The sequence below is a fragment of the Suillus subaureus genome (genome assembly GCF_016647635.1).
Source record: "Suillus subaureus strain MN1 chromosome Unknown BJ212scaffold_18, whole genome shotgun sequence".
NCBI classification, from domain to species: domain Eukaryota; kingdom Fungi; phylum Basidiomycota; class Agaricomycetes; order Boletales; family Suillaceae; genus Suillus; species Suillus subaureus.
The window spans coordinates 527,354-555,012 of NW_024538574.1; the positions used below are offsets into that span (position 1 = coordinate 527,354).

Sequence of the window (27,659 nt, forward strand, 5' to 3'; positions counted from 1 at the left end):
AAGATGGGGTATAAGATGAGAGTCCAGTAGGGAAACGAGAGCGGTCTTAAAGGCAACTGTTTTGGATTATATAGCAAACCCCAAAACACTCTTCTTATGAGTGGCAGCTGGGAAACAAGCTGTTACCCGAGCGAAAGTCGGGCAGCTGTCGGAATCGTGGACGAATGAGAGAAGCAGCTCCGATGACCTGAACATCATTTCAAAATTTCGCACCGCAGCTCAAGCTGACGTTATAGAATTCGAATTAACCAAACCAAGCCAAGCCAAGAATGTATGTTGAATCATTTTTGAGCTAGTAATTGTCCGTTCACAATAGCAGTCCTGCAGGCAAAATGTATATGTCAGTTATCAAATATGGGGAACTTCTGGGAAGGATGAGAGAGTAACGCGACGCGAAATCTTTTCTTGAACTTTTAGGTAATCGGCGCTTGTTCGAAGGCAGGCCTGCGCGGCAAACACTATAACTGAAATGCGGGGAAACCCATGGTCTTTGTGGGGTTAAATCTTAGTTTAATCAACAAACAAACATCCAATGGTATATCAGAGTCGGTCCGAAATCCCAACATATTATGTACGAGTATATAATGGTGTCAAGAATGGTATCATGCACTGGAAATGTTCCAGAAGCCAGCCATATTACCTATCTATTCAGCAGCCAATGCCATTTAACTAGTGGTGCTGTCTGCCGACAACTACCATCCCCTCATCGTCCGTCTCCGTTCCATATTCGCTGATGCTTCCTTCCTGCCTCAACGACTGAGACAATGAAGTGTCAACGCTCGGAGTCTCACTGCCATCTTCGTCGCTTGGCATGTCCGGAACTTCATCGGACACAACCTGAACAGGGGTAGCCGGTACGGGATCCGATTCTTCGACAGATGTTGAATCAGCTTTCATTCCTGGTTGTTCGGCTGGTTTCACGTCTTCTTCTGAGGTGACTTTGACGGAAATTTCACGTAAAGTCGACAACATCTGATCTCGGACTAACGTGGTCAATTCAGGGACGTCTGATACAGAGAGTCCCGTGGTTGAAATCGGTGGGAGAACTGTGACACGAGTGTTCAAATCAGTGAAATTGAGCGGACATAGATTGAAACGAATCAAGTGCCGTAGAATTGGCTACTGACCTCGGACCCTGATGGTGCCTGACCCGAACACGCCCTTTCGATAAATTCTCCAGTAATTCTCACAAACGACAGGTATAACGGGTATCCCAGCTTGGACAGCGAGGTGGAAAGCGCCCTTCTTGAAAGGTAGTAACGATGGTACTTCCTGGCAGTGCCGTGTGCCCTCAGGATACATCATCAAGGAGATGCCCTTCCTTTTCATCTCATCTCCAGCAGCTGCGAGCGATCCGTGTGCTTTTTCACTGTTTCCACGGTCTACGAACACGGCACCCGACATGAACATCCAAGGACCCAGAGGCGACCATTGGAGTTCCTTCTTAGCCATAATGGACGCTTTCCTAGGGAACATCCTACAAGCGCCATGCGGAGCAGAATATGAATCAAGTCAGTTACACATCACTCAACGTAAGCTTCTTCAGCAAACGACACATACCTTCCCAAATACAAAATATCAAGCATGCTCTGATGATTGCCTACCATGACCACAGGGCATGTCTGCAGATGCTCCTCGCCCTCGACCTCTACTTGGATATCCAAAACATGACTAGCAATAGCATAGAACGACCGGGCAACGACATAGTTGACGTCATGCCTGCGACCCATCAGCGTCATTCCGACTGCAACAAAGACTCCCCATGTCGAGACTACTGCCAGCGTCCCAAGGTAAATAGTGAGTTGAGCATAATAACGCCCATCGGGAGAAGTGGAAGCGATTGTTCGAAGAATGACGACAGGAACAGAGATATAAGCCAAAGGTTTGATGAAGAGAGCAAGAAAAGACATGAAGAATCGCAGTTTAGACTCTAGATGATTAATCGCTTGGAGATCAATAAAGACGCGACGCAACGCACGCTGTATCCAGCGGACGTGCACGCGGAGAGTGACAGCTTAGATGGGATGGGAAAACTAGCCATATAATTTATTTTGGTCCTTTTTGACCCAAACTCAAGTACTTATTCACCTAACGGAGTGTGAAATTTGAAATAAACTTCATTTCCCTACCAAAATCAACGATTCTATGATTATTATTTTTGCTTGTGAGAATGACTCACTATCAAATAGATCATGTTCAACAAAAGTCCCTCGCCGTGTGCTGTGCTTCAGCTTCATGAACTGAGGTTTAGGCGAGTCCGTACCCGCCGTGTGCTGTGCTTCAGCTTCATGAACTGAGGCTTAGGCGAGTCCGTACCCGCCGTGTGCTGCGCTTCAGCTTCATGAACTGAGGCTTAGGTGAGTCCGCAAATAATCTTAATCAAGGCCGTAGCTATGACGTTTGAAAATTTGAATCCTTTGTACAAGTTCAATGTCGGAATTTAGTCAATTCCACTAATAACGGTGTATCAATGACGTGTAAGTACTTATAATTCTTCCACATCGAATAGACATACACATAAGGTGTTGGCATGCACGCAACAACTGGAACCAGCAGCCAAGGGATCTATGTAACTACATAGTTCAAGGGGAAAGCAGGATAAGGTAGGCTCGTGACTACCACTGGAGTCGGACCAGTCTAACATACATCCTCACCCTTGAGAGAGAAGGGTGTTGGCTACTAGAACGCCACTCCATTATCGTATACTTTGTCGAGCAAGGCTGCGTACCGACGATCGTTCCATCTAAATGTTTATAAGGATTGTAGCATACGTTGTTTGATCCTAAATCAACTACTCCCTCTCATGGTGCACGCCTACTTAATCATTCCAGAGATTCTACACCATATTTTCTCTGACATTTACCATGTCTCCATAAACTCTAGTTTACATCATTGGGATCGCTTCTCTCAACCTAACCGAGTCGCGAAGTTCTCTAGCTGCTCTCTCTCAAGTCTGCCGCATATTCAAAGATATAGCTTTGGATGTGCTCTGGGCTGAGCTGGAGAATCTGGAACCGCTTTTCACTTGTTTCCACCAGATTTATGGACCAAGACTTCTGATCAGATTGTACGTCCAAGTCCTACTGCTGTTTCGAGTGCGATTACAACCCATTTTGCTGAGTGTTTTTATTGTATCATTGTCAGATCACGTAGAGGCCTGTAACCACAAAAGATTGGTTAGTCTTTGAGCAATACATATTCCAGGTGCGCGTTCTTAGGTCGTTGGAGCTGTAGTTCTGGAAACCTGAACCTGCGCTTGTCGTCGGATGTACCCTACGCAAGTTGGACAATCTTCTACTTTGGGATGGTCTGGAGTGTATCAGCCTGAACAGACCCAAGATGTCAGACGATGTCGCTTAAGCGTTCAGCCTCGATACATTCGATACGCACATTTCCGGTCTCCAAGAGCTTCGTCTTGCATCGTTTTGCATGTCATGGATTGACGCGCTTGGTTGCATCATCAAGTACTAGCTACACCTCCAGTGCCCTGATCTTGGAACCCAACATTTCTGGTAGACGCGACCCAAGGTCACGTTTCGTAGCCTTGTGGCCTTATTATCATCATGTCCCGATCTTACGAAGCTTGGTTTGGTATTCGACGTTACGAATGTAAATCCACCTTCGACTGAGAAGCCGGCAGGTAGGGTTTGCAACACAAATATCACCAACTTTTGTGTCGGATGCTCTCTGATCGAACAACCATGGCAAGGCTCGGGATATCCTGGCGTCTCAACACGACAGTCCGAGTGGAACAAGGTGTTGGGGTGCATTAACGAGATACCTTGATCAAGAAACAGGAGGGCCTAAGCGGAATAGTTGCCACAGGCTTGGAGTTCGGTGTCATGATACAGATACAACAGCTTGTCAAGCCTTGTCAATTGTAATCTTTGAGCAACACGCACTCTGCTCGGCCGTGTCCTTCCCTGAACAACAATTGATGTTCTCAAAATAACGCGCATGTCAGATCCAGCGCCGCCGGGGTCTCCTTCGCATTCCACTATGTAAAGTCATGCAGCTCCGTTTGAGCATCTAGTACGTTCTACTATGTAGGCGTTTGTAAGTTAATTCTTCCTACTCTCTGGCGTATTGTGATTTAGAAAATGTAATTACTCGTCCTTATACATGACATTGAGAATAGCGCTTTTTGGATATTGTGCATGTGTATCCTCAACGCCACGACATCGCTCGCAGTAAATACGGCGGATCACGGCAAAGCTATGACCTCAGCGTTCCCATTCAAATTCCTGGATCTGGTCACGAGTTGCGGTTCTGTGACACTCATCCTATTCCAGCAGTGGACAGGGAATAGTCATGCAAATCACCGAAATGAATGGCATAAATCGCGCCTCTGGCATGATAGCGCGCCAACAAGACGATCAATAGAATTGACAGAGGGCTGTACCTCGCTGTGCCCGCAGCTGATCGATCGATGATCTACTGGATGTGAGTGTAAACTAGAGTGACAAGTACAGCATAATCGTGACATCTGTCAATCCTCCTTCTTGGTCCGAACGGAGCGTCGGTGAGGCTCCTGGGTTCCAGTATCAACATCAGATGCCTTCCTTTTCCTGCCTTTCTTTAGTTTTACGTCGGGTTCTTCACTCGCATCAATCTTTGCCTCGACTTCGCCACCACCGTTGTCGTTCGTTGGATTTGTTTTTGCCCTAGAATTCTTTGTGGCAGCTTGTCTCGGGCGTTTTGAGGTACTTGGTTTTTTCTTCCCGAATGTCATTTCCTCCCAACCACCTTTTTCTGACATCATCTGGATGGCCCCCCAACATTCCTGACTGACTCGCTGAACGCTCAAACGTCCACGTGTGACCAGGGGCATCGCTATAGAGAAACACATCGTGAGTCATTCTTGGGCAGTTCAGTGAAATCAGAAGCCTCGGTACCTTTCACAGCTTTCATTCCATTTGTGCCTATATACGCAAATTCATCTGGTGGGTCCGATTCCGCCGATTCTGCAATGTAACGGAGAAGAGACAGCGGGACAAAATGTTCAACGCGAGATAGGAATGTGGCATCTATCATAAACCACTTCGGATCATCTTGTTTAGTTTTCTTAATAAAGGTATGGTTCAATGCTGCGCACGAAAATAATTTGTATCAAATTTACCGGATCGAAGTAGGGGTGAGAACTGAAGGACGGTATTACACGTCAGTATGGCAAATGCTTGGTGAAATTCATGTTAAATCGAACCTATCCCATGCCGTGTCTATAAGATAAGTACGAGCCTATCAGAAAAACGATTTGGATATTTTATCTCCAGGACATACAGTCGGGGTACGCTTCCTTCGACACCTATGAGGAGGAATAAGTATGGGAGGCAAGAAAATATTGGACAGCAAACCTCAGCAAACCCAGCGATGCCTGCATAACACGTTAAGGTAAAGTTCGCAAGGATGATCACTCACTGACCAGGACTTTTACAGTTCGAATGATAGAATAATATCTTTCTGACGAGCCTGATGAAAGATCAAATTAGGGTCAGAGGATGCATACCTTGTCTCCAATGGACATTTCTTTCATCAAGTTACGCGCTTCGAAGTTCCGCACTCCTTCCCACGGCGTTGTCCTTGCAGCTTCAAAATCATCCACGCTGAACTATAGCACGCGCGGAAGATAGTGGGCTATATTGAGCGCTCGCGTTTCTGTAACACCTCTTGGAACAAAACACACACCTTGACATCTTTGCCCTTCACTACACGAGAATCTGGCTCGGCTTTCATAAGCCAATATTTCTGTCTGTACTTGTCATAGACTAGAAACTGCTAGAAATCTATGTTCTTCAAAAGTATGTTAGCCTCTAGTCGTCGTTGTCGGTACTCGGAGTCTCGGACCTCAAGCCGCTCGATAAATTCAAACTCAGTCGTTTCTTACCAGTTCCCAACAGAACCAGTCGCCTAGAGAGTGGGTGGTAATATACCGGTAATGGTTGAGCTGTGCTCATTTAACGTTCAGCATTCAGTACTCAGTACTCAGCCCCCAAGGGCGACAAGTTCCGATGGAACAGGCGGAATCTCTCATGGACCGTTGCTGCGGAGATATCCATATATACTATGTGTGTGTCTGTCCAGCAAGTCATGCGACTTGAACTGCGCACCTTATGCGCAAAGACCTAGGATATCGTTGTCCCTTTTTGCCCATACTCATAGTACTATGGAGGAGTGTATTGTGACGTCTGCCGTACTTGAGCCTGAGTTAGTAACTGCGCAACGGGTCTTATAATACGCATCTAAGTTCCTGTGAACCACGCTTGTCTTACTCCTCTGAGTCGCGCCTATCGAAGGCCCTTATAATCTCACTCAACAGTTTGTCACCTTCACCTGTAACATAATGTCGAGCGACGAAGATCGCAAGGACCGTGTGCCATCTCCTACTAGCAGCTCTTCCCGTGGGAACGTAGTCGACCATAACGCCCCTCATGGTAAGTCGAGAGTCTGTTTCAGCCCAATATTGTGCTGAACGCATTCCCACCATGTCTGAAGTTACAGAAGAGCTTGCGTCGAGGAGGAATGGACCAGAATCTGCTGGAAAGAATCATATGATCAACGTCCAGCCTTTGAAACGCAGCGAGATGCAGGTTGGTAACACCATATCTTTGGCAATCTAGGTCATGATATCTGACAGGTCTTGTTTAGCCCTCGTATGCACAAGACCTCGGTACTGGAGAGGTACGTCTGCTCGTTTATGTGGTACATGTATCTTCTCACGTCAGCATAGGTCACTCATGGTTTCTATGGGTCATTCCTGCAAAGTCTTGGCACCTGTGTCGGGTTCTGTGGTGCTATTCCTTGCTGCCCTTTCCCAAACCCATTCAGAAACGTCCAGCAAGGTACGTACTGCACACTTCAATGTTCAAATCGTGTTCTGACTAGGATTCAAGGTTCGGTTGGTCTGGTCACACGGTTCGGCCACTTCTACAAGTCGGTCGACCCTGGTCTTGTACAAGTCAATGTCTGCACGGAAGACTTGCGCATTGTCGATGTCAAAATTCAAATTAGCGCCATTGGCAGGCAAACCGTCATCACTCGCGATAATGTTAATGTAGAAATGTGCGCTAATTTGATATTTATATTTCACCTCCATTAATCGATTATTATGGCATCATCTAGTGACTCCGTCATCTACTTCCAGATTGTTAATCCTTATCGTGCTGCCTTTGGCATCACTGACCTACGCCAGGCGCTCATCGAACGTGCTCAGACCACCTTGAGGCACGTTGTCGGTGCCCGCGCAGTTCAAAGTGTTGTAACTGAGCGCGAGGCCATTGCCTTCGAGATTGCTGAGATTGTCGGTGACGTTGCCGACAAATGGGGCGTTGCCATTGAAGGTATCCTGATCAAGGATATCATTTTCAGCCCCGAAGTCTCCGCTTCCCTGTCTTCTGCTGCGCAGCAGAAGCGTATTGGAGAGTCCAAGGTCATTGCAGCCCGTGCAGAAGTTGATTCTGCTCGCCTCATGCGTCAAGCAGCCGATATTCTCGCATCACCAGCTGCTATGCAAATCCGTCAGCTGGAGGCTCTACAGCAGATGGCCAAGTCTGGTAACACCAAGGTCGTTTTCGTTCCTATGCAACTCCAAAGCGATGTTGTTGGTAGACTCGGCTCCAGCAGTAATGCTGAGGCATCTGGCTCTGGACTGCGTGACGAAGTAGGCGAGTCTCTTACCGGTACAGGTCGTGCAGGTCTTCTAGCCAGCATTGCGGATGTATGATCTTCGATTTATCTTGATTCTAATGGATAGTACCCGATCTGGTTACTCATCCATACATGTATTTTCACGGATATCTTATTAGCCATGTTTGTTCATGACTTTAACGCCTTTTGTCTTCCTTAGCTCTCTGTTTTGTAGGACCTTTGATGTGCCTTAATGTTATTCGATGATTTAACGTACGCGTGCGGGATCCTATTGGAACAATTACTTCCAAGTGCATAGCAGTATAAGACAAACAGGTAAAGGTAGTAACTGAAGTGGGTACTACTGTAAAATTTGTTGGCTGGTACTACTTTAGACAGGATGTATGTAGACTTCATTCTTTCATTCTTTCACAAACTCAAGCGTAATAAAGACAGATCAAAAACAAATGGAGACGGGAGAGGAGAGGGTAGCAGAGGGAATTGAAACAAATCGTAGTAGGGGCACATCTCGAGAGCGAATAACGGGTAACCGACAATAGGAGCATAACCCAGCTCATGATCCAATGTGATAGTGTGTCGTGGTCCAGGGCAAACGGACAAACAAAACGAAACAAGGAGATGAAATTGAGCAGCGAAATCAAAAAGAAGGGATTTGAATCGAGACGCGTGGTGGAGGCGAGGAACATTCTTAGCAGCGTTGCTCAGGACGACGACGGATGCGTGTGGTGCTGGTCCAGATCCAGGCTTGCAAGCGTGCCATTGAGATCGTGGATGGGATCGTGTTCCTGCACATCGTATTGACTCGAGCGTCCTTGTGATGATGTCTGACTGGAGTTTGGCCGAGAAATTGGCTCTTGGCGCGTCATGCAACGCCCACCCTCAAACGCCTTGGCAGAGCCATCCAGGAACGGAATATATCGCTGGGAGCCACTTGGCGTGCGTACAGGGGGAACGGGTCTCTCATTGGAATTGGCAGTCGCAGCCTTGAACTCCATGATGCTATCATAGCGCGACGCGTGGTTCATGGAATGGGGCAGCAGATCGTAGCTGTCTGAACCTCTCCGTGTGTACATATTCGGGTCCGGGGAGAAGGGAGAGAACGAGGACGTGAGATGTGATCTATGATGTTCCACAGAACTCGTGTTTGATGGTGGGCATGGTACGGACCCCCCTGGATACACATCATACGACAGTTGACTATCAGAGAGTGGCTGGTTCATGATGAGCGACCTTAGTTTTTCCTCAGAGTATCCACTTCCTTTTGCAGCCTCGACGTAATTGCGATTCGATGCATCGCTTCCACTGCCCGATTGACCATGGCCTGACAGGCCAAGCCTTTGCAAGAGTTGAATCGCCTGTTCTGGCGTCATCTGGCTCTGAGGAGCCTGCGCAGACGCCATCTGAGCTTGGAACTGAGCCTGAAGTGCAGCGGCCTGGGCTGCCTGCGCAGCAGCTTGCGCGGCTTTATCTACGATGTCACTATTAGTCAGTTGGGCGTATCACAACACACGACGACGTACATTGACTTCTACCCCAGCTCAACCGAATTCTACTCCCACCGATAGGAAAGCCCTGCATCTTCTCGATAGCACGCTCTGCATCAGCCTTTCGAACGAACTGAACAAATCCACAATGTTTGCCGACGGGCACCTTCACCTGTACAGATACCGCTACATTAGCGTCCCACCAATAGCGCGAAAGTAAAGCTCTCACGTAGTGAATCTCGCCGAACGGAGTAAAGAACGTCCGCAAGGTCTCTTCAGAAATCAAAGGCGACAACCCACCAACGAAAACAGTGGTGTTATAGGGATCGGTGGAAGTGAGCTGCTCGCCATTCGGTCCGATGAGGTTGCCAAGGATAGCACGCGCTTGAGCGTGGTGTTTCCACGACTCTTCGGAGACAATATACCGCGGTGCCACAGAATGATCTTGTGAGTCATGCGCCGAACCAGAGGGAACGATGCCTTTGGCATTATTGCTGGAGCCACCGTTGGCATACTGGTGGGCGAGGGCAAGGACATTGGCAGAGAGACCAAGCATCTCATCCGACGACATCGAAGACAAGGCTCCTGAAGACGCGGTCGTGCTGGTCTCAGATCCAAGGGAAGGTATAGAACTCGAGCCGCTCAACGTTGAGCCCGAAAGGGATGGACCAACGGGCACGCTGGCCAACGAAGACGAAGATCCGGCACTCGTCGAAGCTGCCATAGGTGCAGAAACGCTTCTTGGCTGGCCACCAAGCGGGAGGGCTACAGTCACCGGGTTTGGCCGCTGATCAGAAGTAGGGGAACCAGGAAACTGAATTTGGGGAAAATCTGTCGGCATAGGAGGCGGCTTGAATTTGGCTGTGGCAGGAGATATTCGCACTGGAAAAAGAATCGCATTGTTAACTTGACCCGAAGTAGGATACGAAGATGACTAACTTGGGCGTGAAAGGCAGTACAGGCCATGCATCTCTATTAGTGCACGCTGTTGGTCCGTTTCCTCAGTAAATCTGTGTGCGAGGGGGACTATGAGTTTGTTCGTCTCGTTTCACGACAGACTCACCGTACAAAGCCATACCCTCGCGATATGCCGGTTACAGGATCGAGCATTATCTTGGCACTCTTGCAACTCAAGAAGGGTCGAATGAACTTGGGCTCACGATCATTCCGTAGGCCAAGAACAGGGTTCCGAAACACGGCCACGAGGTCCGAATTGGATGTTTCTGGCGCAAGATCACCAACAAATATGCTGTACTCTTTCGGGAACTGTGGTTGTGCCGTAGGGACAATTACACCAGCTGTTTGGAAAGAAGGCGTAATTGGACCGGTAGGAGCAGAAGAAGCCCAGTTAAGGACAAAGGGCTTGTTTGAGTTTGGCATCGTGACTGGCTGCGCACTCCCGCCGCCGTTCACTTGATTAAGAACAGAAGAAGCGATAGCCGGTGAGGGGAACGTGAGATAGCAGTAACCAGAATTGTTGGTTGGTTGAGGGGCGGCGGCAGCGTCTGGGCCGGCATTTGGAACTTTGACGGTGACTGGGTCCCAACCCATCAAAGCACAAACTTGTTTTGCGTATTCTTCGTCCATCCAAGGTTCGAGTTCGCCCCACCAGAGAGTAGAGCGTAGTACGTTTGGGCCGGAGTTAGAGTTGGCGGGCAGAGCAAGATCGCCGGACGGTGCAAACGATTGAAGCGGGCGATGGAGGTACCCTTCACGCTCAGCGTCGGAGGGGGGGTTGTAGTAATTGGTGTTTATAGAGAGAGCGGCGGGCGAGCTGCTGTGGGGGACGGGAAGAGGACGGTGGTGGTTAGAAGATGAGAGGTGTTGGGTAGATGTATGTCTATTTGGGGCGACTTGGAATGCTTCTGGGATTATTCCAATACTGTTATATTCCTTGTCTGGGTGAATACCAATAGAGCGGGGTATTAATGCCGAACTGCTCGTGTTGGGAAGATAGACACCTAATCCGTTGGATATTCGTCGATCTCCTGACACAGGATGAGCAGGAGAATTGGAAGGGTAGTGACTGGACATGTGGTGGTCGATTTCTGCGGCCGAACGAGAGCATGCCACACCAGGAGGATAGCTAAAGTCGTGAAAGTCAAGACGAGACATATCTAAACGTTAATCGGGAGGTAAGTTAAGTCTGAAACAACTAACAGGAAATCGCGCACAATTACGACAAGAGGGAGATCAAAGGACGAATGGAAGTAGGAAACTGTGAATTGTGGGCGAAAAGTGGATAGCAGACAGAAGGCAGATGTGCTCTGAAAAAATATGAAAGAAAAAGCGAGTAAAAAACGACTGCAAGAGAGCAATAGAAATAGAAAATAAGACTGATTGATAGCGATGCAATGCAAGACGAAATGCAACGAAGATTGTTTTAGTGTCTTGTAAGATAGATGGCAATTGGGGGTGCGTCGAGCACGTCGATGAGAATAGAGAAATTGGACGTACTAGAAGTCTCGTGGCAGAGTAAGGATTGTACTAGTAGTCGTAGCTGTCTGATCAACTTGGGCCAGTATAATGGTAGAGCGGAGTACAATTTAGCGTTTGAGACTCATTTTCGCTGATGATCGTGGACCTTGGACCGATATCTTGGTCAACTCTGTCGAGCACACCAAATGCCCATCCGTGCATGGAGGATCGCACGTACCTGCAGCCTACTCTCTTAAGTTGTTTTACATCTCATCAAGTCGTCAGTAGTCACAGTGATGGCATCTTGCTAGGCACAGCATACGTTGCACTCACCTTATCCAGGCAACAATGGCTACCTCGAACAATCAAAATGTTTAAGAAAACGTTAGTCCGGCCCCTCCTTACCTTTTCGTGAAGCTGATTCAGTCTGTGTCTTCCCGAAGTTATTGTGGGTCCATATTTATGCTTTCGTGGCGGTGTCCGTGATAGGCGCCCAAGGTCCTTCGATTAGTAGATCAACAAGCTTAAGCGTGTTCTCCTGATATGTACCCTCGGATTCTCTGAACTCATGATGTTACCTTGCAGTGCGTTTCCTGTTTACCTCAATGGGATCGTGTTCTGCATCTGATCCCACAACTGCTTTAGCTTCGGACTCTTTGTCTCCGGCGAATCATAGCCTTTCGTTGGCTTCCTTGAATCGCTACTAGGCCACCACTTGTGGAGAGTCTAGTTGGAAACTGCGGTGGCATCATATCTACACCCGTGCAGATGGCTACTTTTGCACCATATCACTTGCAACTTAGGTTTCGCAACTCACAATTATAGGACATTGCTGTGTCACCAAGATTTGGGGCCATCAGCTTCGGCGCCAGATCATACCTAGATGAGTCTCGGGTACTTCTTGCACCGTATCACTGCGGTGCTACCTCGTATCTCGTTTAGTGACCTGTCTCACCGAGGAAATTTATCCTACCGCTGCAGCCTAGACTATGTTCTGAATATTCATATACTTAGTACTAAACTCTGCGCATGATAAGTTGCCTGTGAATACATGCGGCACTATGGCATACAATGTAATGATACATGATTTTCATCCCTGAGCCTTACGTAAGAACACCGGAACTTTTGGTCGCACTGCAACGAGTGGGTAGCAATTTCAAAACACAGCTCACACCAAACAAAAACTGCTTTAACTTAGTACTGGCGGTGGGCATATCCAAGCCATGCCTATCCGCCGTCTATCTGTCTCAGCAGAGCATGGAAATCCAACTCAGAGCTCAAATAGAGCCCATAGAAGCAATGACTCTCACCATATTCTCACAGGAAACGGCGGGCCAATCCACCCGCCTTCCATAGCTTACTCGGGCGCGTCTACTACTCCGCAACAGAAGATGGTAGTACAAGCCCTCATAAACACCAGAATAAAGAATAAAGTAAGTATTCATCCACACAGACTATTCGATCGGCTCTGACTTGCTATATTACGCAAAAGCTACCAATCCATTCCGGCCTTTCTCTGGATATTGTCGAGTCAGATCCAGCGACGCAGAGAGCGGTATGCGCGTTGGTGGAGATCGCGCACGACTCGTTAGACATAATAGCTTGGTCGCTAAGCGAACTGCTCGAACGACTCGCAAAGGTACTTTTGCGACTTCTGCCATAGGGTGGGTGCTTATATGCGCGTTATTGCAGCAAGTTGATGCAGACGGACAAATGACCACCGAAGCATTGCAATCCCAATTATTTATCTTGAAGATTTTGTCGGTATGCATGACATCAAGATGGAATCACCGACACGAACAGGACGATGCGTGTTCCTGTCGCGGGCCCAAACCCCAGAATGGCAGCCAGGGTCCTGGTCATGTTGAATTGCCAATGCCGTCTTCGAGTCAGCACGGCAAGAAGACTCGACAAGCTTCCACTGAGTTCTCCTCATATACACCACCTCCATGGACAGAGGCTTATCCTCTGGACGACAATTGTGCACGTTATATCCTGAGTGTGATGGTTCTCTACCTCCGTCAGACAGCAGCGCCGGAAGCTCGACTCATGTCGTCTTCAAACCTGGCACCCGACGCGTCATTGCACGATTTCGAGTCGGTAGATCTGCCGACAGAGTCATCGGCATTCGACGATTACGCGGGAAACCATGGCCCTTTACTACCACCTCACATATCTCATGGACCGAAACCGATCCTGAAGCTCAGGAATTCATCCGCATCATTCCAATCAGCTGCCAGCGCAAGCTCTGGGCACTGGCAACTAAGCCGCACGTTCCAGTTCGAGAGAACTCATATGGCGCTTGTGAAATCTGCACTTGCGCTGAATCTTCTTATCAGCAAGTTTGCAGGACGAATCGTTTATCATCTATCCGCGTCAAACTGGTTAGTTGTCTTCCACCGAATCCGCCAAAAGATCCACCTCCTCGCCAATACGACGGAGGACAACCCGGACACGATCGATTTGCAGCTCATGACACACAGTGCGATGGACAGAACGCGACTCGTCCAAGTTCTGCATGAGCTTTCGTCTCTTCTTGTGAACATGAAACGACAAGCTCAGACAGCGGTTGCCATCCCATTACGTATGGCAATCTGGAATTGGATTGAGATGTGCCCACAGGAGTACAATGAGGCAGTGAGATCAAGAGGGAGACTCGAGGGCGCACCAGAGCGCGTCTTCGACCTCTTACATTCCGCAAACGAACCCGGTCGGGAGCGTGCGCTTTGGCCGACGTTGACCGTTCTTGCATGTCTCGCTGCTGAGCGCCTGTCGCCAGATTATCAGATCGATGTCGAGAGTCGTTCCACAAACTTCCCAACTCACAAATTCAGCCACAGGAAGGTGAGTTTTGACGTGAAGTGATGTAGAACCTGATCTCACTGTTTTCACAAAGGATATCCGTTTCGTAGAGGACCTACTCAGGCATTCGAATACGAATTCGAAGCTCTCCGATGTCTCTTTCGTGTGTGCGATCGACATGTGTAGAGCTGGATTTCGGATATCGCCTGATGGCGAAATGCCCCTCAGACATATTGCGGCAGACATCTCGCATGAAATCAAGGTGATGACGATATTTTGTGATCCATTCTGTCTCATTGCTAAATCTTTGTAGTCGACCTTGCAGAAGTCACCCGGGCAGAAGCCATTCTGGGACTCCTTTGATGAAATCGATGTCGCCACCTATGCTGAGGCACTCGTCGCTGTATTCCGTTTCCTGCCAGAAGATGAATCAATATCGTTGTTCTTAGATTGCCTGGAGCCTGAGCGGTCCGATGCAGTGAAGATTTGTGCTATTAAGGCTGCTACCACCTTGTCAATAGAGGCATGTACTAGGAATACAGCAACGCCTTGGCGTTTTCTGACCCTGTCTGTAGGCACCCCGTGTTCCTTGGCAGCAATCCTTGGAGAAACTCCAGTTCGCTATCTCGCCGCGCTTGAGATGCATCTACAAGGTAAATATGTACCCGCGATATTGCAATTGCTTGTGATGCTAATCGCCTTGGCGTACAGACTTCTTCTATGCGGCTCAGCGAATACGACGGTGCTGGGGCTATTCGTCGTGCAGCGTCTCGGCCCAAGGCCAAGCGCTTCACGTCCGAAACGCTGATCGACAAAGACCTCATGCTCCTCTCCATTCTTGCGCTGTTGCGGGCATCGCCAGATTACTATATTGCCAACATTGAAGACACAGATGTGGAAGGCTGGGATTCGATCTCTTCACGAGTCCGCGACTCAGATACTGATACAGCCGTCAAAATATCGGCTGCGACATCGCACCAGCACCTCACGGATCTCTTCTTCAAGATGCCTCCGACTGACCCTTACTACAAGATGATTGAAAGGTGGATGAAAAACGCCATGTTGGTATAATTTTTGCTTAGATTTCACGATTTGCTGACATGTATTTGTAGGCCGATGTCGTTAATGTCCATCGCAAAGAGGTTGTTACTGACTAGGCTCGATCCTGACAGCCAGAGGCTGTGGATACACGTCGCTCATCAGCTCGTCGAATGTTACCACAGGAAGAGCGAGGTGAGTCGTCTTCTTTCGTTCATATAAACCACCTTACAGATGTTCTTATGCAGGATAACCATGCTCATGGCATGCAATTCGACAAGGACCGTGTACCAGCCTTCGCGATGTGCGAGATCGCCTTTTTAGTATCCCTTACATCAGTTAGCAGTGATGTCTCTCAACTTGCTGCCCAAGGTCTTCGTCTCATCGCACAAGCCGAGCGGCAACCTGGAGCTCCTGTCAACCATGGCCTCACTGAGGAGGAACGCTCAAAGCGAAACCCGATATACGAACAGCTCGGTGACCCCAGCGTCATCATCGTTGGTGCGTGTTACTCACTTTCAATTCGTCCTCGGTATAATTTTGTTGCAGGACGTGTCAGAGAGCAGAAACGTGTCAGAAAGCTCTTGCGTTTGGTTGCGAATTCCTCGCCCATCAACATCGCTGTTTGGGAGGAGTGCTTTTATAGATGGAGTGCACTCTCAGAGTTTATCGGGCAGAATTCCTTGGCCGCAGCAGCAGCCTTCGACGATTCTCATTTGAGCAAGCATGAGCAGCTCATGTCTCTCGAGGTATTTCGCCTCCGAGGTTTGCATTTGTAGGGCTGACATTTGCACAGGATAAATTCTTCCAATGGAGAAATCTCACGTTGTTCCTGGCCGCTTTCGGTGGTGTCACCGTGCAAGAAAAGCACGACCACGGTGCCCTTACTGCTGCGATCCCTCCTGAGTTTTTGCTTGATGACATGCGTTCGCTGAGAGACCCGGCAGAGCTCGTTGCTATTTTCATCGAGTTCCTGACCGGTGCCCTTATTGACGACGTCGTTCGTGTTCGGGAAGTTGCACGTGAAGCTCTTGGGTCGGAGCTTAGCCCTCGTCTCTTTTCAAAGCTGTTCAGACATCTTGATGAGTGGGTGCATTTTTCATGGTATTATTCTTGCAAGTCTGACGAAGTCATTCTGCCAGGATTACGCGGAACATTACGGCTGGAGCGGGTCTGGAGTTCAAGGATGAATATGGATTATTCTTGGATCAGGTACGAGTTCATGACTGGCAATTAGCATACAGGGTTAATCGTTTTTTTCTAGTTAATCTCAGTCTTGAAATCACTTGTCGAGAATGCACAAATGCCACCCGATGAAGCTCTGAGTATTGATCTCGGGTCGATCTTGCATATCCTCGTTGGATTTATCTCACGTTTCAGCGATCCAGTGTCGTATCGGATTCGGGTCAAGTTTTGCGCCCTCTGCGATAGCATCTGCCACCGCACGGACACGTTGACCTTGCGTAAGGACGACCTGTCGCGCAATCGCATCATTGATATCGTGATGGATTGGTTCCAGGATCCAACATTGGTGAGTTCACCCAGCTCTGAGTTACAGATTATCACTTAAATATCTCAGAATACCGACCCCGAAGCTATTCAATTTCAGTATGAGTTGAACTTTGCGTCTCTTCGTACAGTCGTCAAGCTCCTTGAACGCTTGAAACTGCAGCCGATCGATAATAATTCCAATGACGGCGATGATTCCGGCCACGTCGTGTCACGTTTGTTCATCCGATACTCTCATGGTTTGCTGAGAGCTTTGGATATATGCCAGTCCGACCCCGTAGTAAGCCGTTCATAATATCAATTTGGGAATGAGACTAATCAATTTGAAGGTACCCGACAGTACTTCAGACGTTCCGTCTTTGCAGAAGGTAGATTTCCATGGTTTTGTTCTGGTTCTTCAGTAGTTGATGTTTTTCAGAAAATGCAAGTTTCTCAGAGAGAGGCCGACATTCGCGACTTGGTTATTACAGGTCTCTCGCACCTTGTCACCTCAAACTCGGAGAACGCTCTCAAACACTGCATTGCTTCTGCATATGATAGCGATATGAGGAAGCGGACTATCTTTGTCAACGTCTTTGCTCGAGTACTTGGGCAAGGCACCAAGTTCGAGGCACAAGGAAATCCTGAATTGCAAGCACGCCGAGATCAACTACGAGAGGTGTATTCTCGTCCTTTCATCTTCTTCAAAGCACAGCTAACTCGCATATCTAGCTTGTCAAAGGATCGGACGTAGGGATTATCTTTCTGGTATCACGATCAGTATTAATGATCTTTCTAGATGGTGCTTGCCATGGTAATATGCGAGTGTTGTCCTGCCAATGAGGTTGACATGATGATCTCTGTGCTAATGAATATATTTGACACGAGAGCGTCACTCGTTGCCTTGTTGAAAACAATGATTGACCGAGAAATAGCTCACACTTGTAAGTCAATCGTTAGCGCTTCGGAACTGTCCACTCACGGGGCTCTACAGCTAGTGAGGCGGAGCTTTTCCGAGGGAACTCGACGTGCACGCGATTTCTCTCAGCATTTGCGCGGATACACGGGTACAACTATTTGCGGGGTTTGATCGTCCCTCTCATCAAGACTATGGCGTCTATGCCCGCAGGTCATGCATATGATCTAGACCCCGCCAAGGCTAACCGAGACAAGCTTGAACAAAATAAGAGGAATGTCGAACTGGTTGCCCTGTCTTTCCTTGATATCATTACTTCCTCGGTCCCTGCCCTACCACCGTGCGTGACCATACAGCTATGGGTCCACTGTCTGCTGATGTCACCTTCAGGATGATTCGAGAAGTTTGTGCCCACCTTGCGAAATCAGTGTAAGTGGTTTTACCTTCTCGAAGCGCGAGCGATGGCTAATGAAATTTTAGTTATCAAGTTTGGCCGGAATCAAAGTTCGCTGCCCTTGGTGCATTCATATTTCTTCGGTCAGTTCATTCATCCCAGCAAGCCAAGCGATGCTGAATTTCTGTGTAGATTCATTTCTCCCGCAATCGTCGCTCCAGAGATTGTTGATGTCACGGTGCCCAGAGATGATGGCGGGGTCATCCGCCGGGGCTTAATGGTAATAGCAAAGGTCATGCAGAACCTTGCCAACAACATGTTATTCGCGAAGGAGGCTCACATGCTTTGCTTGAACGATTTCTTGGGCGTGAACATCAAGAGCGTTACACGTTATCTGAGCGAAGTCAATGTTAGTCCTATGACTCTCTAGTTATTTCAAGAACCTTACCATTCATAGAAATTCTCCTCTACTGCTGTCGACGAGGAGTCTACCGAGTGGTTGGGCACGACAGCCGATGACACTGACACAATTGTTCTTCATCGCTTTTTGGACAAGCATGCGGACAAAATTGGTAAAGAGTTACTCAGTTACGCCAAAATCAACGCCTCTGGAGAAGAAGATGCATCAACTGCTAATGCAAAGCGTGCATGGGAGCACCTCTGTAATTTACTTGTCGAACTGCAAGAAGTTCCCGAGGTTCCTCGTTTCTCAAAACTTCCTAGGACCGAACACCGGGAATTTATTGACCTCATGAATCGTTGTGCCCACCGCAGCATTGAGTCTGTCCAGGATATTTTCGTAGCCGCCGACGTTCCTCTTGTCAGTCTTATACACCCCTTCTTTCCATAGTTACTAACGCCGATGCAGGACTTACCTGCCGTGTTTGTTCTGCGAGTTTGCCAGATTGATGTCGAAGCTCTGGATATCGAGTTGTTGATGTACCACAGCCTGAAGGTGCGCAACTTTAGAAATGCTTTATTCACGCCGTGCTGAAGATATCTGTGCAATAGACATTGCTGTCACCCGCTTATGAAGACCGAAAGTTCGAGGTCGTCTTAGATTGTACCTCATTCACTTCAACTTCTGAGATACCGGCGCAATGGCTAACTACCTGCTCGCAACTCATTCCAATTGACATCCGACATCGTTTTCTCACTTCCTATATCTTGAACCCTAATTCGCTCACCCAGAAGTATCTGAGGCGGATGTATAACATTTCGTCAGGTGGGGATAATTTCGCCCTCTTTTGATGAGCTCACGAACCTTTTTGTCTAGGAACCATGCTCTCGAGTGGGGTGAAGGCCTGCTCGTCAGTTGCCGACCTCTTGCAGTATGTTCCACAAGAAAGTCTTACAGCACTTCGATATCCAAGTAAGCAAATATGTGTTTGTATAAAAGATTCTTTCTCTCATCACCTCGCCAGCCTCTTTGGAGGAGGAAGCTAGCATCGGCTATACGGAAGTCACCATGAGGCAAGCCCATGAAATGCGCATGCCAGTGACTATGGAGGTTGCGGATACTCATGTCCGGGTTACTTCTGTATGACATTACCACTTTAAGTATAGGAGGCGATAACTAATTTGCGCACCATAGATCCGTGCAGCTGTTATCTCTCCGAACTTAAACTGCAAGTCGACGGAGGTTATTTCTCTTGCTGATGTTAGCGATGTCTACAACGTATCTACTGGCCTTGATCCCTACGAATTCATCATCCGCAGAAGCAAGCAAGGTGTAACGTCCTACTTCTCCTCACCACAGCGTGATAGCATCGTCAAGGTGAGATCAAGATAATTTTTACGAAACGTCCTCGACGATTAATTTACTCGACATCTCAGTCCATTCGTACCGCCAAAAGTCAACTGAGAGACACGCGCTATTTCCGTATGGATAGGTTCCCCAGGTTCTCAAATATCTCCGCAACGCTACTCCATGTAGGTATGCTCAACATCGACTCAGAAGACGAGGGACTTCGTGGAGCTGCCTATGACCTTTTGGGCGCTCTCTGTTCATATCTGAACTATGACAAAAACCCTATCATCGTGTCGAAAGGTGAGTAATTCCTTGAATTATTTAATCCAAGCGTTCTAATTCGACATAGCAGGAATTATACCTGGAGACATATCTACATTTGTCATCGGACTGAGCGTCCGCCTAGCCGGCTTTGCACCTAAACTCACACTCGATTTCATCTCTGTCATATCCGCCGGTATGGACAAGGCTACCGCTGCTCAACGTATCACCTGCTTGCAGTATATGAGCCCTTGGGTGAAGAACCTCGCAGAATTCTGCAGTCCGACCAGTTCATTGTACGAGCACTCGGGAGCAAGGCTGCGAGACTGCATTCGTTCCTTGATTGACCTCACCATCTCAGACTTAGAGGCAAGTCCAGATCGAGTCGCTAAAGTCTCCTGAGTACTAAATGATTGTAGATAAATTCCATGATCCACAAACACATCTGGGTAGAAATTGGCCGTCAGGAATCGACTCTCGTCTACATGGTTCTCGAAGAGCTCATCCGTGCTGCGTCTGACGGCGGCATTGGGTCCCGAAGGTGTGAGACCATCGCAAGGTCAACTGCTGCCTTGTCGTCCATCAACGTCAGGGGAAGAATTTTCTCAAAGTTAAGAAAAGCTCTTGGAAAAACTTCCCTTAAACCGTCCAAGACACTGCCAGAGAATATCCACTGGAACGAGATTGCCACCCTTGCTCGTTTCGCGCTTGTAGCCAGCAACCACTCGAAACAAGCGGCATATGATCAACTATACATCCCCGACGTCTTCCATGTCGTTACTCTCATCGCGGGCACAGGACAGACGTTAGTTCGCAAGTCATTATATGGCGTAATCATGAACTTCCTTCAGTCTGTATACCTTATGCGAGCTGAGGATGCTAGCGCACCTGAATTGCGCCTTCTGATCGACGAGTTCATCAAAGTGGAGAATCTTACATTATTCGGTCTCACTCGCCAGTCGTGCACCAGCGAATATTGCAATTATGATCCTCCAAATGACAAGGCAATGATTGACTCTCAAGAATCTTTGACTCGTCTGCTTGTCCGAGTGATGGAGGTGACGTCTGGCTCAAGAGGTGAGTTCCATACTTGACATTGTGGACTGCTCAAAATAATGTGTTAGGCCTGCTCAATATCTGGCGCGCACGGTGGATGAGTTTAGCGACGTCAACTGCATTCCAATTACCAGCGATCATTCAGTCACGTGCCTTCCTCGTCCTGGGCACTCTTGCAACTTCCGATGTTGACGACGATCTAGTGTATCAGATGCTGGTGGCGTTCAAGAACGCGCTGGGACAGTCCACAGAATCTGACACGATGGCAGTGGTCTGCATGCTGCGGTGCATTTGCAAAGTAGTACCTTCCCTAACCCAAGGTTCCCGGTATCTCTGCCAGATTTTCTGGTTGGCTGTTGCTTTGCTGCAATCCAGCTACACTGCGTTTTATTCAGACGCCGCTGAGCTCATGCGTGCGACAGTCGAGACGCTGGAAAAGCACGGTGCCTTTGAGAGCAGTTCGATACCTAATGTACTACTGGACGGCCGGGTTTCACTGGAAGACACTGTCTGCCAACTTGATCACTTGCTCTGCCTTTCTTTCGACTCTAGTTTTTCCTTCACACTCGCCGCTATTATCTTCAAGGGTGTCCGCCACAATCACCTCAGATCCTCTGCCGAGCTCGTTCTGCGGAGTTTGCTGTCAGTCACCGCGCGGTGTGATAGCCAAACTGAGAATGGCTCCGCTTCAGGCCTGTGTCCAGATGCGCTTGGCTACTTCATCGCCTTGCTCCCCTTCTGCACGACACATGAGGCTTACGTACAACTCCTGCAAGACTGTAAAGGAGAAGAGTTTTTGCCAGCACCTAATTCCTCCCGCCCTCGTCTCGTTCCTCGCGTTTCCGTCGAATTGCTTTCTCTGACGGACAGCACATCCGCACTTCTCACCGTCTCGTTTGCGAGCACATTGTTAACCACTGCACAAGGTGACGATGCCGAGACCGAAATCTTGTATAACTTGCTGGCAGATATTGGGGTTACACACCCCGAATCGGTTTCAATTATGCAAGTCCTAATTTATGATCAATTTTCTCGTACTGATAGTTCTTTGAAAGCTATGACATTCTGCAGGACAGGATCAAAGATGCTTTCGCCAATTCTTCGAATGCTGCAATCATTAGAGCTGTGTCGAGCATTTTCTGCAATGCACAAGACTCACTGCGCCTGGGATCGATACACTCGATGTCTGTATCCACGCTCAGCACAGTGGATGAAGGTAATCCAGCGCAAAACCTGAAGCAGAAATTGGAAGACTTGGGTATGGACGGCCTCACAACGAGCTTCCAGTTCTTGGCTCCCAATCGCAGTCACTGGTCGAAGATTGCAGCTTGGATATCTGACCTGGTTCTAAAAATTGTTGGCTTGGAATAATCTTTTCAGCATACTGCGTTTTCTTCATGGACGTGATGTATAGAACATATATTGTACTTCTAACTTGCATCGTTTCAGGTCTTGTCTTCCGCACATACTTATATAATTACACAATGATTGCTAGTACTATTACTGCTAATGCCATGTCATTCCACGACATAGGGTACACATACGATTGAATATATATCATTATGGTCCTTGTAGCGCAGTCTTGCACTGGTCTTCACATTTTTGACCTCGCTGTGTCGGCGTGCCCTCCAGCCTGGCAGATCACATCAATTTAAGATTCGCCCAGTAAGGCAGCATTCCCACGACATCTCTAAATATTGTTGCCATTCTGAGCACACCTTGTTCATTACCCTATTACTTACTGCATACTATATATTCTCGTCTTTCCCGTTGAGCCTCACGACCATATATTCTTTAACAACGTTCAAGCGACTGGACTCGACATGCATGATGAGTCTATCCCGGACTACTGTCCGGCTATTCTAGATACAGTGGACGCAAGCAGCCCTTACCATGCCAATAGTAACATCGACGACCTAACTCTAGCCTTGATGAATCTCTCCCAAGTATCGTCCTCGGAGTCCCTGCAGAACATATGCTGCTGTTGCGGTAGCACCGAGTGTCAAGCGACGAAGAGCTGGCTGGACTCGAAGGAGAAGCTCGAGAAACGGTTGCATCTCAGCGCAGGTATGTCTTTATGCCGTCTCCAACGCGAGCGGTTCGCAAATATATATACAGAGGTTGGCTCGGCTCTACTGCAGCGGCATGAGGCGTACGTCAGTCAACACGAGGTACGTGAAGCCCGGATCACAGCATGCCTTCGTAGCTTATTTTGTATCAGTCTAATGTGCACACGCCGCGCGGTGTCTCGGATAATCTTGCGGATGAGTCACTTCAAGACATGCACGGTGAGGTCAATTCGCCCGTAGCTCAGCTGGTGAGAGATAATACCGTCCTGGAGAAGGTTGGATGCTTCCTTATAAAATGGGTCGTATTAACACTTCAATTCTAGCGGCTAACGCAGGCGTTATTGAACAGTGAAGTAGCTGAGGCATCACATAAGACTGTACTCCTGGAGCTAGAGGAAGCTCGTACGTCGGTGACGCGCCTGACTGCATACCAAGCACGTACTGTAGGGATTGAATCTCGACTAACTGCTGCTCTCCAAGAGAATGACGACCTTCGGCAAGAGCAAGACAGTGAAGCACAGAAGGCAAAGACTGCAGAAGCACGCATTGCTGCTCTCAAGGATCGTACTGGTAGGGTTTTCTCGTTGTCTCTAGATTAGGTTTTGCTGATCATTTTCCCGTGACACAGATAAGCTACGAGCTGAGGTTCGTCGATTGCAAGCTGACCTCGAATTTCGACGCTTGCAACGATTAGAATCGTCAGAATCTCTGCTACGAGATGTTCGCTCTCGTCTAGAAGATCTTCATCACACGGTCAGGGTCTTGTGCACACGTATGTAACGAATCGCTAATGACCACCTTCAGCATACTAGCTCGGTGATAACTGAGGACTCGGAGGTTATGAAAGTGCTGGAGTCGCTAGTATCTGACAATGAGGTCCTTAGGGCTGACAATAAGGAGCTCCATAAGCTTCTCACCGAGTCAAGAGAAGACCTTCAGGCGCTACATTCACAAGTGGAGCAGAACAACAATTTCCCACCTCCAATACGAGGTCCGCATTTTATATCAAAGTCCAGTGCGCAGCAACTTACGGTGTTGTAATTAGTGGATACGCCTTCAAGACATTCACGGACGGGAAGTGGCCCATCGTCATTTATTCGAGATTCGGTACGATGATATATACTCATCCAAATTTCTATCCATTCACAATTGACTCAGCTACTAAACTCTGTCAAACGTCCATCAAGCTCAGAGCCAAGGGTTCGTCGTGTGTTCGTAAGCGCATCTCCCTTACGAGTACAACCGATGTCTTACGCAGTTTCCAAGGAGCCCCTCACGCCAGACACCAGCCAGCGTCCTCTTTCCCCAGCAGAATCGATGGTTCCCTCAGAAACGAAGTATACCAGTCTGCACCCACAATACACATCTTCTCACACCAGCTCCGATGTGGAGGAGCTCGGCCTCGATCACCACTCGCTGCTCGCCAATCCTAATCAGCATTCCAAGGCGGTGCAGACAGACCGCTGGCTAGGGTTGCATCCAATGCCGTCTCTCAACGAGCTTGTATCGTCCTTTCCTCACGATGGCCGATCGGATACGTCTTCCTTTCAGGATGGTCAACCGTCACACCTATCTGCTCTCCTAGAACGGATAATGTCACTCCTGTTGCGCATGTCGCAGGCAGATGCGCTGACTCTGACAAACCGCTTAAAACGCCAGCATCTGCGTGGCGCGGACGTTAAGCACCTATCACGTGCGACAGTAAATAACATCCTCTCGGAGATCACCCAGTTGCGTGCACAGTACCGCGTGCTACTGGAGGATGAGAAGGCCACCCTTATATGCACCCGGAAGGATCTGCGTGTGCTATTCAAGTTTTTCAAGGACGTATTTGAGGAACTTGGGCAGCTACGTGTCACGCTGAATGATGTCATTCTAGAGCCTTCTATAGCACAACGGGTTAGTGAGATGGCACTGGACCCTGCAAAGGCTGAGGCGATGGAGAGAGAGAGGAAGGCGTCCGGATTGGGCTCAAGTTGGATGACCCCGTTCTCGAAGCTCTTCGGTTCATCATTAAGCGAGCCGAGCACTCACCCTTCTCAATCACCCCCTAGACCTGTAAGTCGAGGTCGTGGAGTCATTCACCAGCCACGTCCAGTGCTGAAGCTGGGCCCGGCGCTTGCTGCATCTACTACCATAGTCAACGTCGAGTTCTCGGGAGCGGGCGTTGGCAAGTCTGTAACAAGCACGTTCTCAGCTCATCCTACAAATGAAGCACATCCGTTTGGCCCAATGTCTCACGTTGATACTATTCCTCGTCCTCCTATGTCAACCTCAAATGCACGCAGCGTCATGGGCATCTTCGCAGGTGCACCCCACCCAAATGACGCCGCAGACCCATGGGTAGTTCTTCCCCCTGCTCCTCGCCGTGTCCGTTCCACGTTCTTCAAATCAGACGAGCCCTCGCAGAGTGGTACCACGACCGTTGATAGGTCCCTCACGCACAAGCGGAGCAATGTGCACTCGTCACGCGAGATTGACGCTGACACTAGTCCAGAGCACTGCGAAGCGGATGATATCCCTGGCCCCCTCCTCGAGCGTACCCTGCGTAGACGAGGTCTTTCAGACTCATCTATTCATTCAACGTACATGAACCAGGTCGAACAACGTACACCTGGTGAACCCAGCACCGGCGGCGGATCAGTGTTGCAGACCCTCAGCAGGACGATGAGAAACTTCAGCTTCGCTACGAGCCAGACGGTGCCGGGCTCAGTGACATCACCACCCCCACCTAGTCGTATGCTAGACGAGGCCAGTCAGCGGGGAGGCCATGACATGCCACGCCCTCATCCTCGCAGAGTAGCTACTCCAACGCTATCGTCACTCAAGAACTTAACATCGTGGGCTACTGCCGGCGCCGCATTGGAGAATCCCCGCTCGGTGCCACGAGCGATGTACTATGGCAGCGTCCAAGAGGATTCCATTATGCCCCGGTCATAGGAAGATCGGAGGAGGGATATTTAAGTTGACAGCACCGACAAGCTTAATTGATATTTTTATATTGGGAAAGTGTAATTTATCTATCAATAGGACATACATACAGTGCTTGACTTAATTGCTACATCACTATGATAACCCCTCTTCCCGTTACAATATTATTGTATCACATCAAGTGGAACCGTGCGTAATCGTTGACGTTCTTTGCATGTAGTGGGGCTACAATCTGACATTCGACATAAGAATAACGATACATGCGAAGCTCGGAGAATTCAAGCGGAAGCGAGAAAGCGTGATTCAAAGGGTGCTCGAGGATACCTGTCATCGATGGCTAGGGTCTTGCAGACGAGTATTGAGTGAATATGACAAACCAGGTAGTGGCACAACTAATGTACCTGTCCATATGCATACTAGTTGCAAACCAGTAACAAACCAGCTTGTACGATATCTTCGTCACGTCCAGGACGAATAGTCCTCACCTACTGGAATCTGCGACTTATTGGGTTCATCAGAGCTATCAGCTAAGACCATTAATCATTAGCTAGAAAAATGGGATTTAACAAAACCTCGACCGACTTCTCGTTTCAGAAGGGAAAACCCAGCTGCGATATTATTCGCTCTGACCTGAACAGCTTTCCTCCGGAATTTCTTGCGCAATTAAAGTATAAGTGGGTGGCGGCCGCCCTTGAGATGTTGTACTTGTAGTGGGACTACGTGGTACGAGTGATACCGGAAACCGAGGTGACGTTGGTGACAGGGTCAGGGTGTTGTGACTTGCTAAGAGAAATTGCATCAAAGGGCAAAAATGGGGTAGTCATGAAGAAACAGCTGATGGTGTTGGTCCTGTAGACGTTCTCTAGCTTGGCCTAGTCCTCGTCAAAAAGTTCCATTGCGAGATCCTTAGCACTCTGATCACCCATCTCGACGTCGCTCTTACCCTCGCTGATACCAGCGTTATTCACGAGTAGGTCAATGTGATCTTCCTGCTTGCTGATCTCCTGGACCAATTGTTTGATCGAGCCTTTCGACGTGGCGTCACCAGTGACAGGAATAAGTTTCCACCTTAGGATGAACAAGGAAAGAACTCCATTGCTTCGCCTGAGTGTGCTCAAGGACGTCCTGACGGCGCGACGAGATGTAGACTTCGGCCCCGTTGTTGGTAAAGGCTTGTGCAATGAGGCAGATTCCGGTTCCACCGCTTGTCATAACGCAGACCCAGCCCTCGACGTAAAGAAGAGGTTTTTCACGACAAATTTTGCATTTTCCGCGGACATTCTGAATGGTCTGATAATTGTAATGGACTTTCGGGGGACTGCAAGTATAAGCAAAAATCTGGCTGTAGGAATGACAGCTGGCCGTGGTCGCAGAAAGCAAGAGAGCACGGAACGGCGATGATGACTCA

The 27,659-nt window shown here is 48.5% G+C and overlaps 7 protein-coding genes across 7 annotated transcripts; 3 read left to right on the top strand and 4 right to left on the bottom strand.

The window, feature by feature from the left end:
* Positions 1–472: 472 nt before the first annotated feature.
* On the bottom strand, positions 473–2,066 carry BJ212DRAFT_1358013 (uncharacterized protein). The gene is made up of 3 exons (XM_041335796.1): positions 1,561–2,066; positions 1,128–1,477; positions 473–1,046 (listed from the first exon to the last, which is right to left on the bottom strand). The coding sequence occupies exons 1-3, from the start codon at positions 1,908–1,910 to the stop codon at positions 670–672; spliced, it is 1,077 nt and encodes a 358-aa protein (XP_041192619.1). The 5' UTR covers positions 1,911–2,066; the 3' UTR covers positions 473–669.
* Positions 2,067–4,657: 2,591 nt separating this feature from the next.
* Positions 4,658–5,733, bottom strand: BJ212DRAFT_1209705 (PUA-like domain-containing protein; the record flags this gene model as incomplete). Its single annotated transcript, XM_041329206.1, has 9 exons — positions 4,658–4,833; positions 4,896–5,064; positions 5,120–5,141; positions 5,204–5,219; positions 5,281–5,305; positions 5,355–5,374; positions 5,423–5,456; positions 5,507–5,608; positions 5,686–5,733. Coding segments are annotated over 9 exons (612 nt in total), but the record flags the coding sequence as incomplete, so codon positions are not given.
* A 147-nt stretch (positions 5,734–5,880) lies between these two features.
* Positions 5,881–7,899, top strand: BJ212DRAFT_1358032 (uncharacterized protein). Its single transcript, XM_041335797.1, has 6 exons — positions 5,881–6,431; positions 6,493–6,587; positions 6,646–6,678; positions 6,728–6,839; positions 6,891–7,059; positions 7,120–7,899. Exons 1-6 carry the CDS (start codon positions 6,341–6,343, stop codon positions 7,718–7,720), a joined length of 1,101 nt encoding a protein of 366 aa, XP_041192621.1. The 5' UTR covers positions 5,881–6,340; the 3' UTR covers positions 7,721–7,899.
* Positions 7,900–8,345: 446 nt separating this feature from the next.
* On the bottom strand, positions 8,346–11,243 carry BJ212DRAFT_1447305 (uncharacterized protein; the record flags this gene model as incomplete). The annotated part of the gene is made up of 5 exons (XM_041338379.1): positions 8,346–9,112; positions 9,165–9,300; positions 9,358–10,010; positions 10,068–10,138; positions 10,192–11,243. The coding sequence occupies 5 exons, from the start codon at positions 11,241–11,243 to the stop codon at positions 8,346–8,348; spliced, it is 2,679 nt and encodes an 892-aa protein (XP_041192622.1).
* A 1,526-nt stretch (positions 11,244–12,769) lies between these two features.
* BJ212DRAFT_1358061 (uncharacterized protein) lies at positions 12,770–22,825 on the top strand (the record flags this gene model as incomplete). The annotated part of the gene is made up of 32 exons (XM_041335798.1): positions 12,770–12,979; positions 13,039–13,185; positions 13,239–14,390; positions 14,443–14,610; positions 14,662–14,871; positions 14,924–15,001; positions 15,060–15,409; positions 15,461–15,581; positions 15,635–15,887; positions 15,936–16,135; positions 16,183–16,472; positions 16,529–16,598; positions 16,651–16,917; positions 16,966–17,182; positions 17,297–17,553; positions 17,607–17,624; positions 17,674–17,818; positions 17,869–18,130; positions 18,181–18,219; positions 18,271–18,327; positions 18,377–18,593; positions 18,642–19,004; positions 19,053–19,139; positions 19,196–19,409; positions 19,461–19,556; positions 19,609–19,724; positions 19,779–19,961; positions 20,021–20,234; positions 20,284–20,564; positions 20,615–21,272; positions 21,320–22,260; positions 22,296–22,825. 32 exons carry the CDS (start codon positions 12,770–12,772, stop codon positions 22,620–22,622), a joined length of 8,208 nt encoding a protein of 2,735 aa, XP_041192623.1. The 3' UTR covers positions 22,623–22,825.
* A 249-nt stretch (positions 22,826–23,074) lies between these two features.
* Positions 23,075–26,260, top strand: BJ212DRAFT_1272933 (uncharacterized protein; the record flags this gene model as incomplete). Its single annotated transcript, XM_041331054.1, has 9 exons — positions 23,075–23,318; positions 23,370–23,407; positions 23,473–23,595; positions 23,644–23,890; positions 23,949–24,084; positions 24,133–24,311; positions 24,366–24,427; positions 24,479–24,535; positions 24,587–26,260. 9 exons carry the CDS (start codon positions 23,075–23,077, stop codon positions 26,258–26,260), a joined length of 2,760 nt encoding a protein of 919 aa, XP_041192624.1.
* A 450-nt stretch (positions 26,261–26,710) lies between these two features.
* BJ212DRAFT_1447308 (uncharacterized protein) lies at positions 26,711–27,531 on the bottom strand (the record flags this gene model as incomplete). The annotated part of the gene is made up of 6 exons (XM_041338380.1): positions 26,711–26,778; positions 26,824–26,894; positions 26,972–27,113; positions 27,165–27,341; positions 27,382–27,478; positions 27,505–27,531. The coding sequence occupies 6 exons, from the start codon at positions 27,529–27,531 to the stop codon at positions 26,711–26,713; spliced, it is 582 nt and encodes a 193-aa protein (XP_041192625.1).
* Positions 27,532–27,659: the final 128 nt, after the last annotated feature.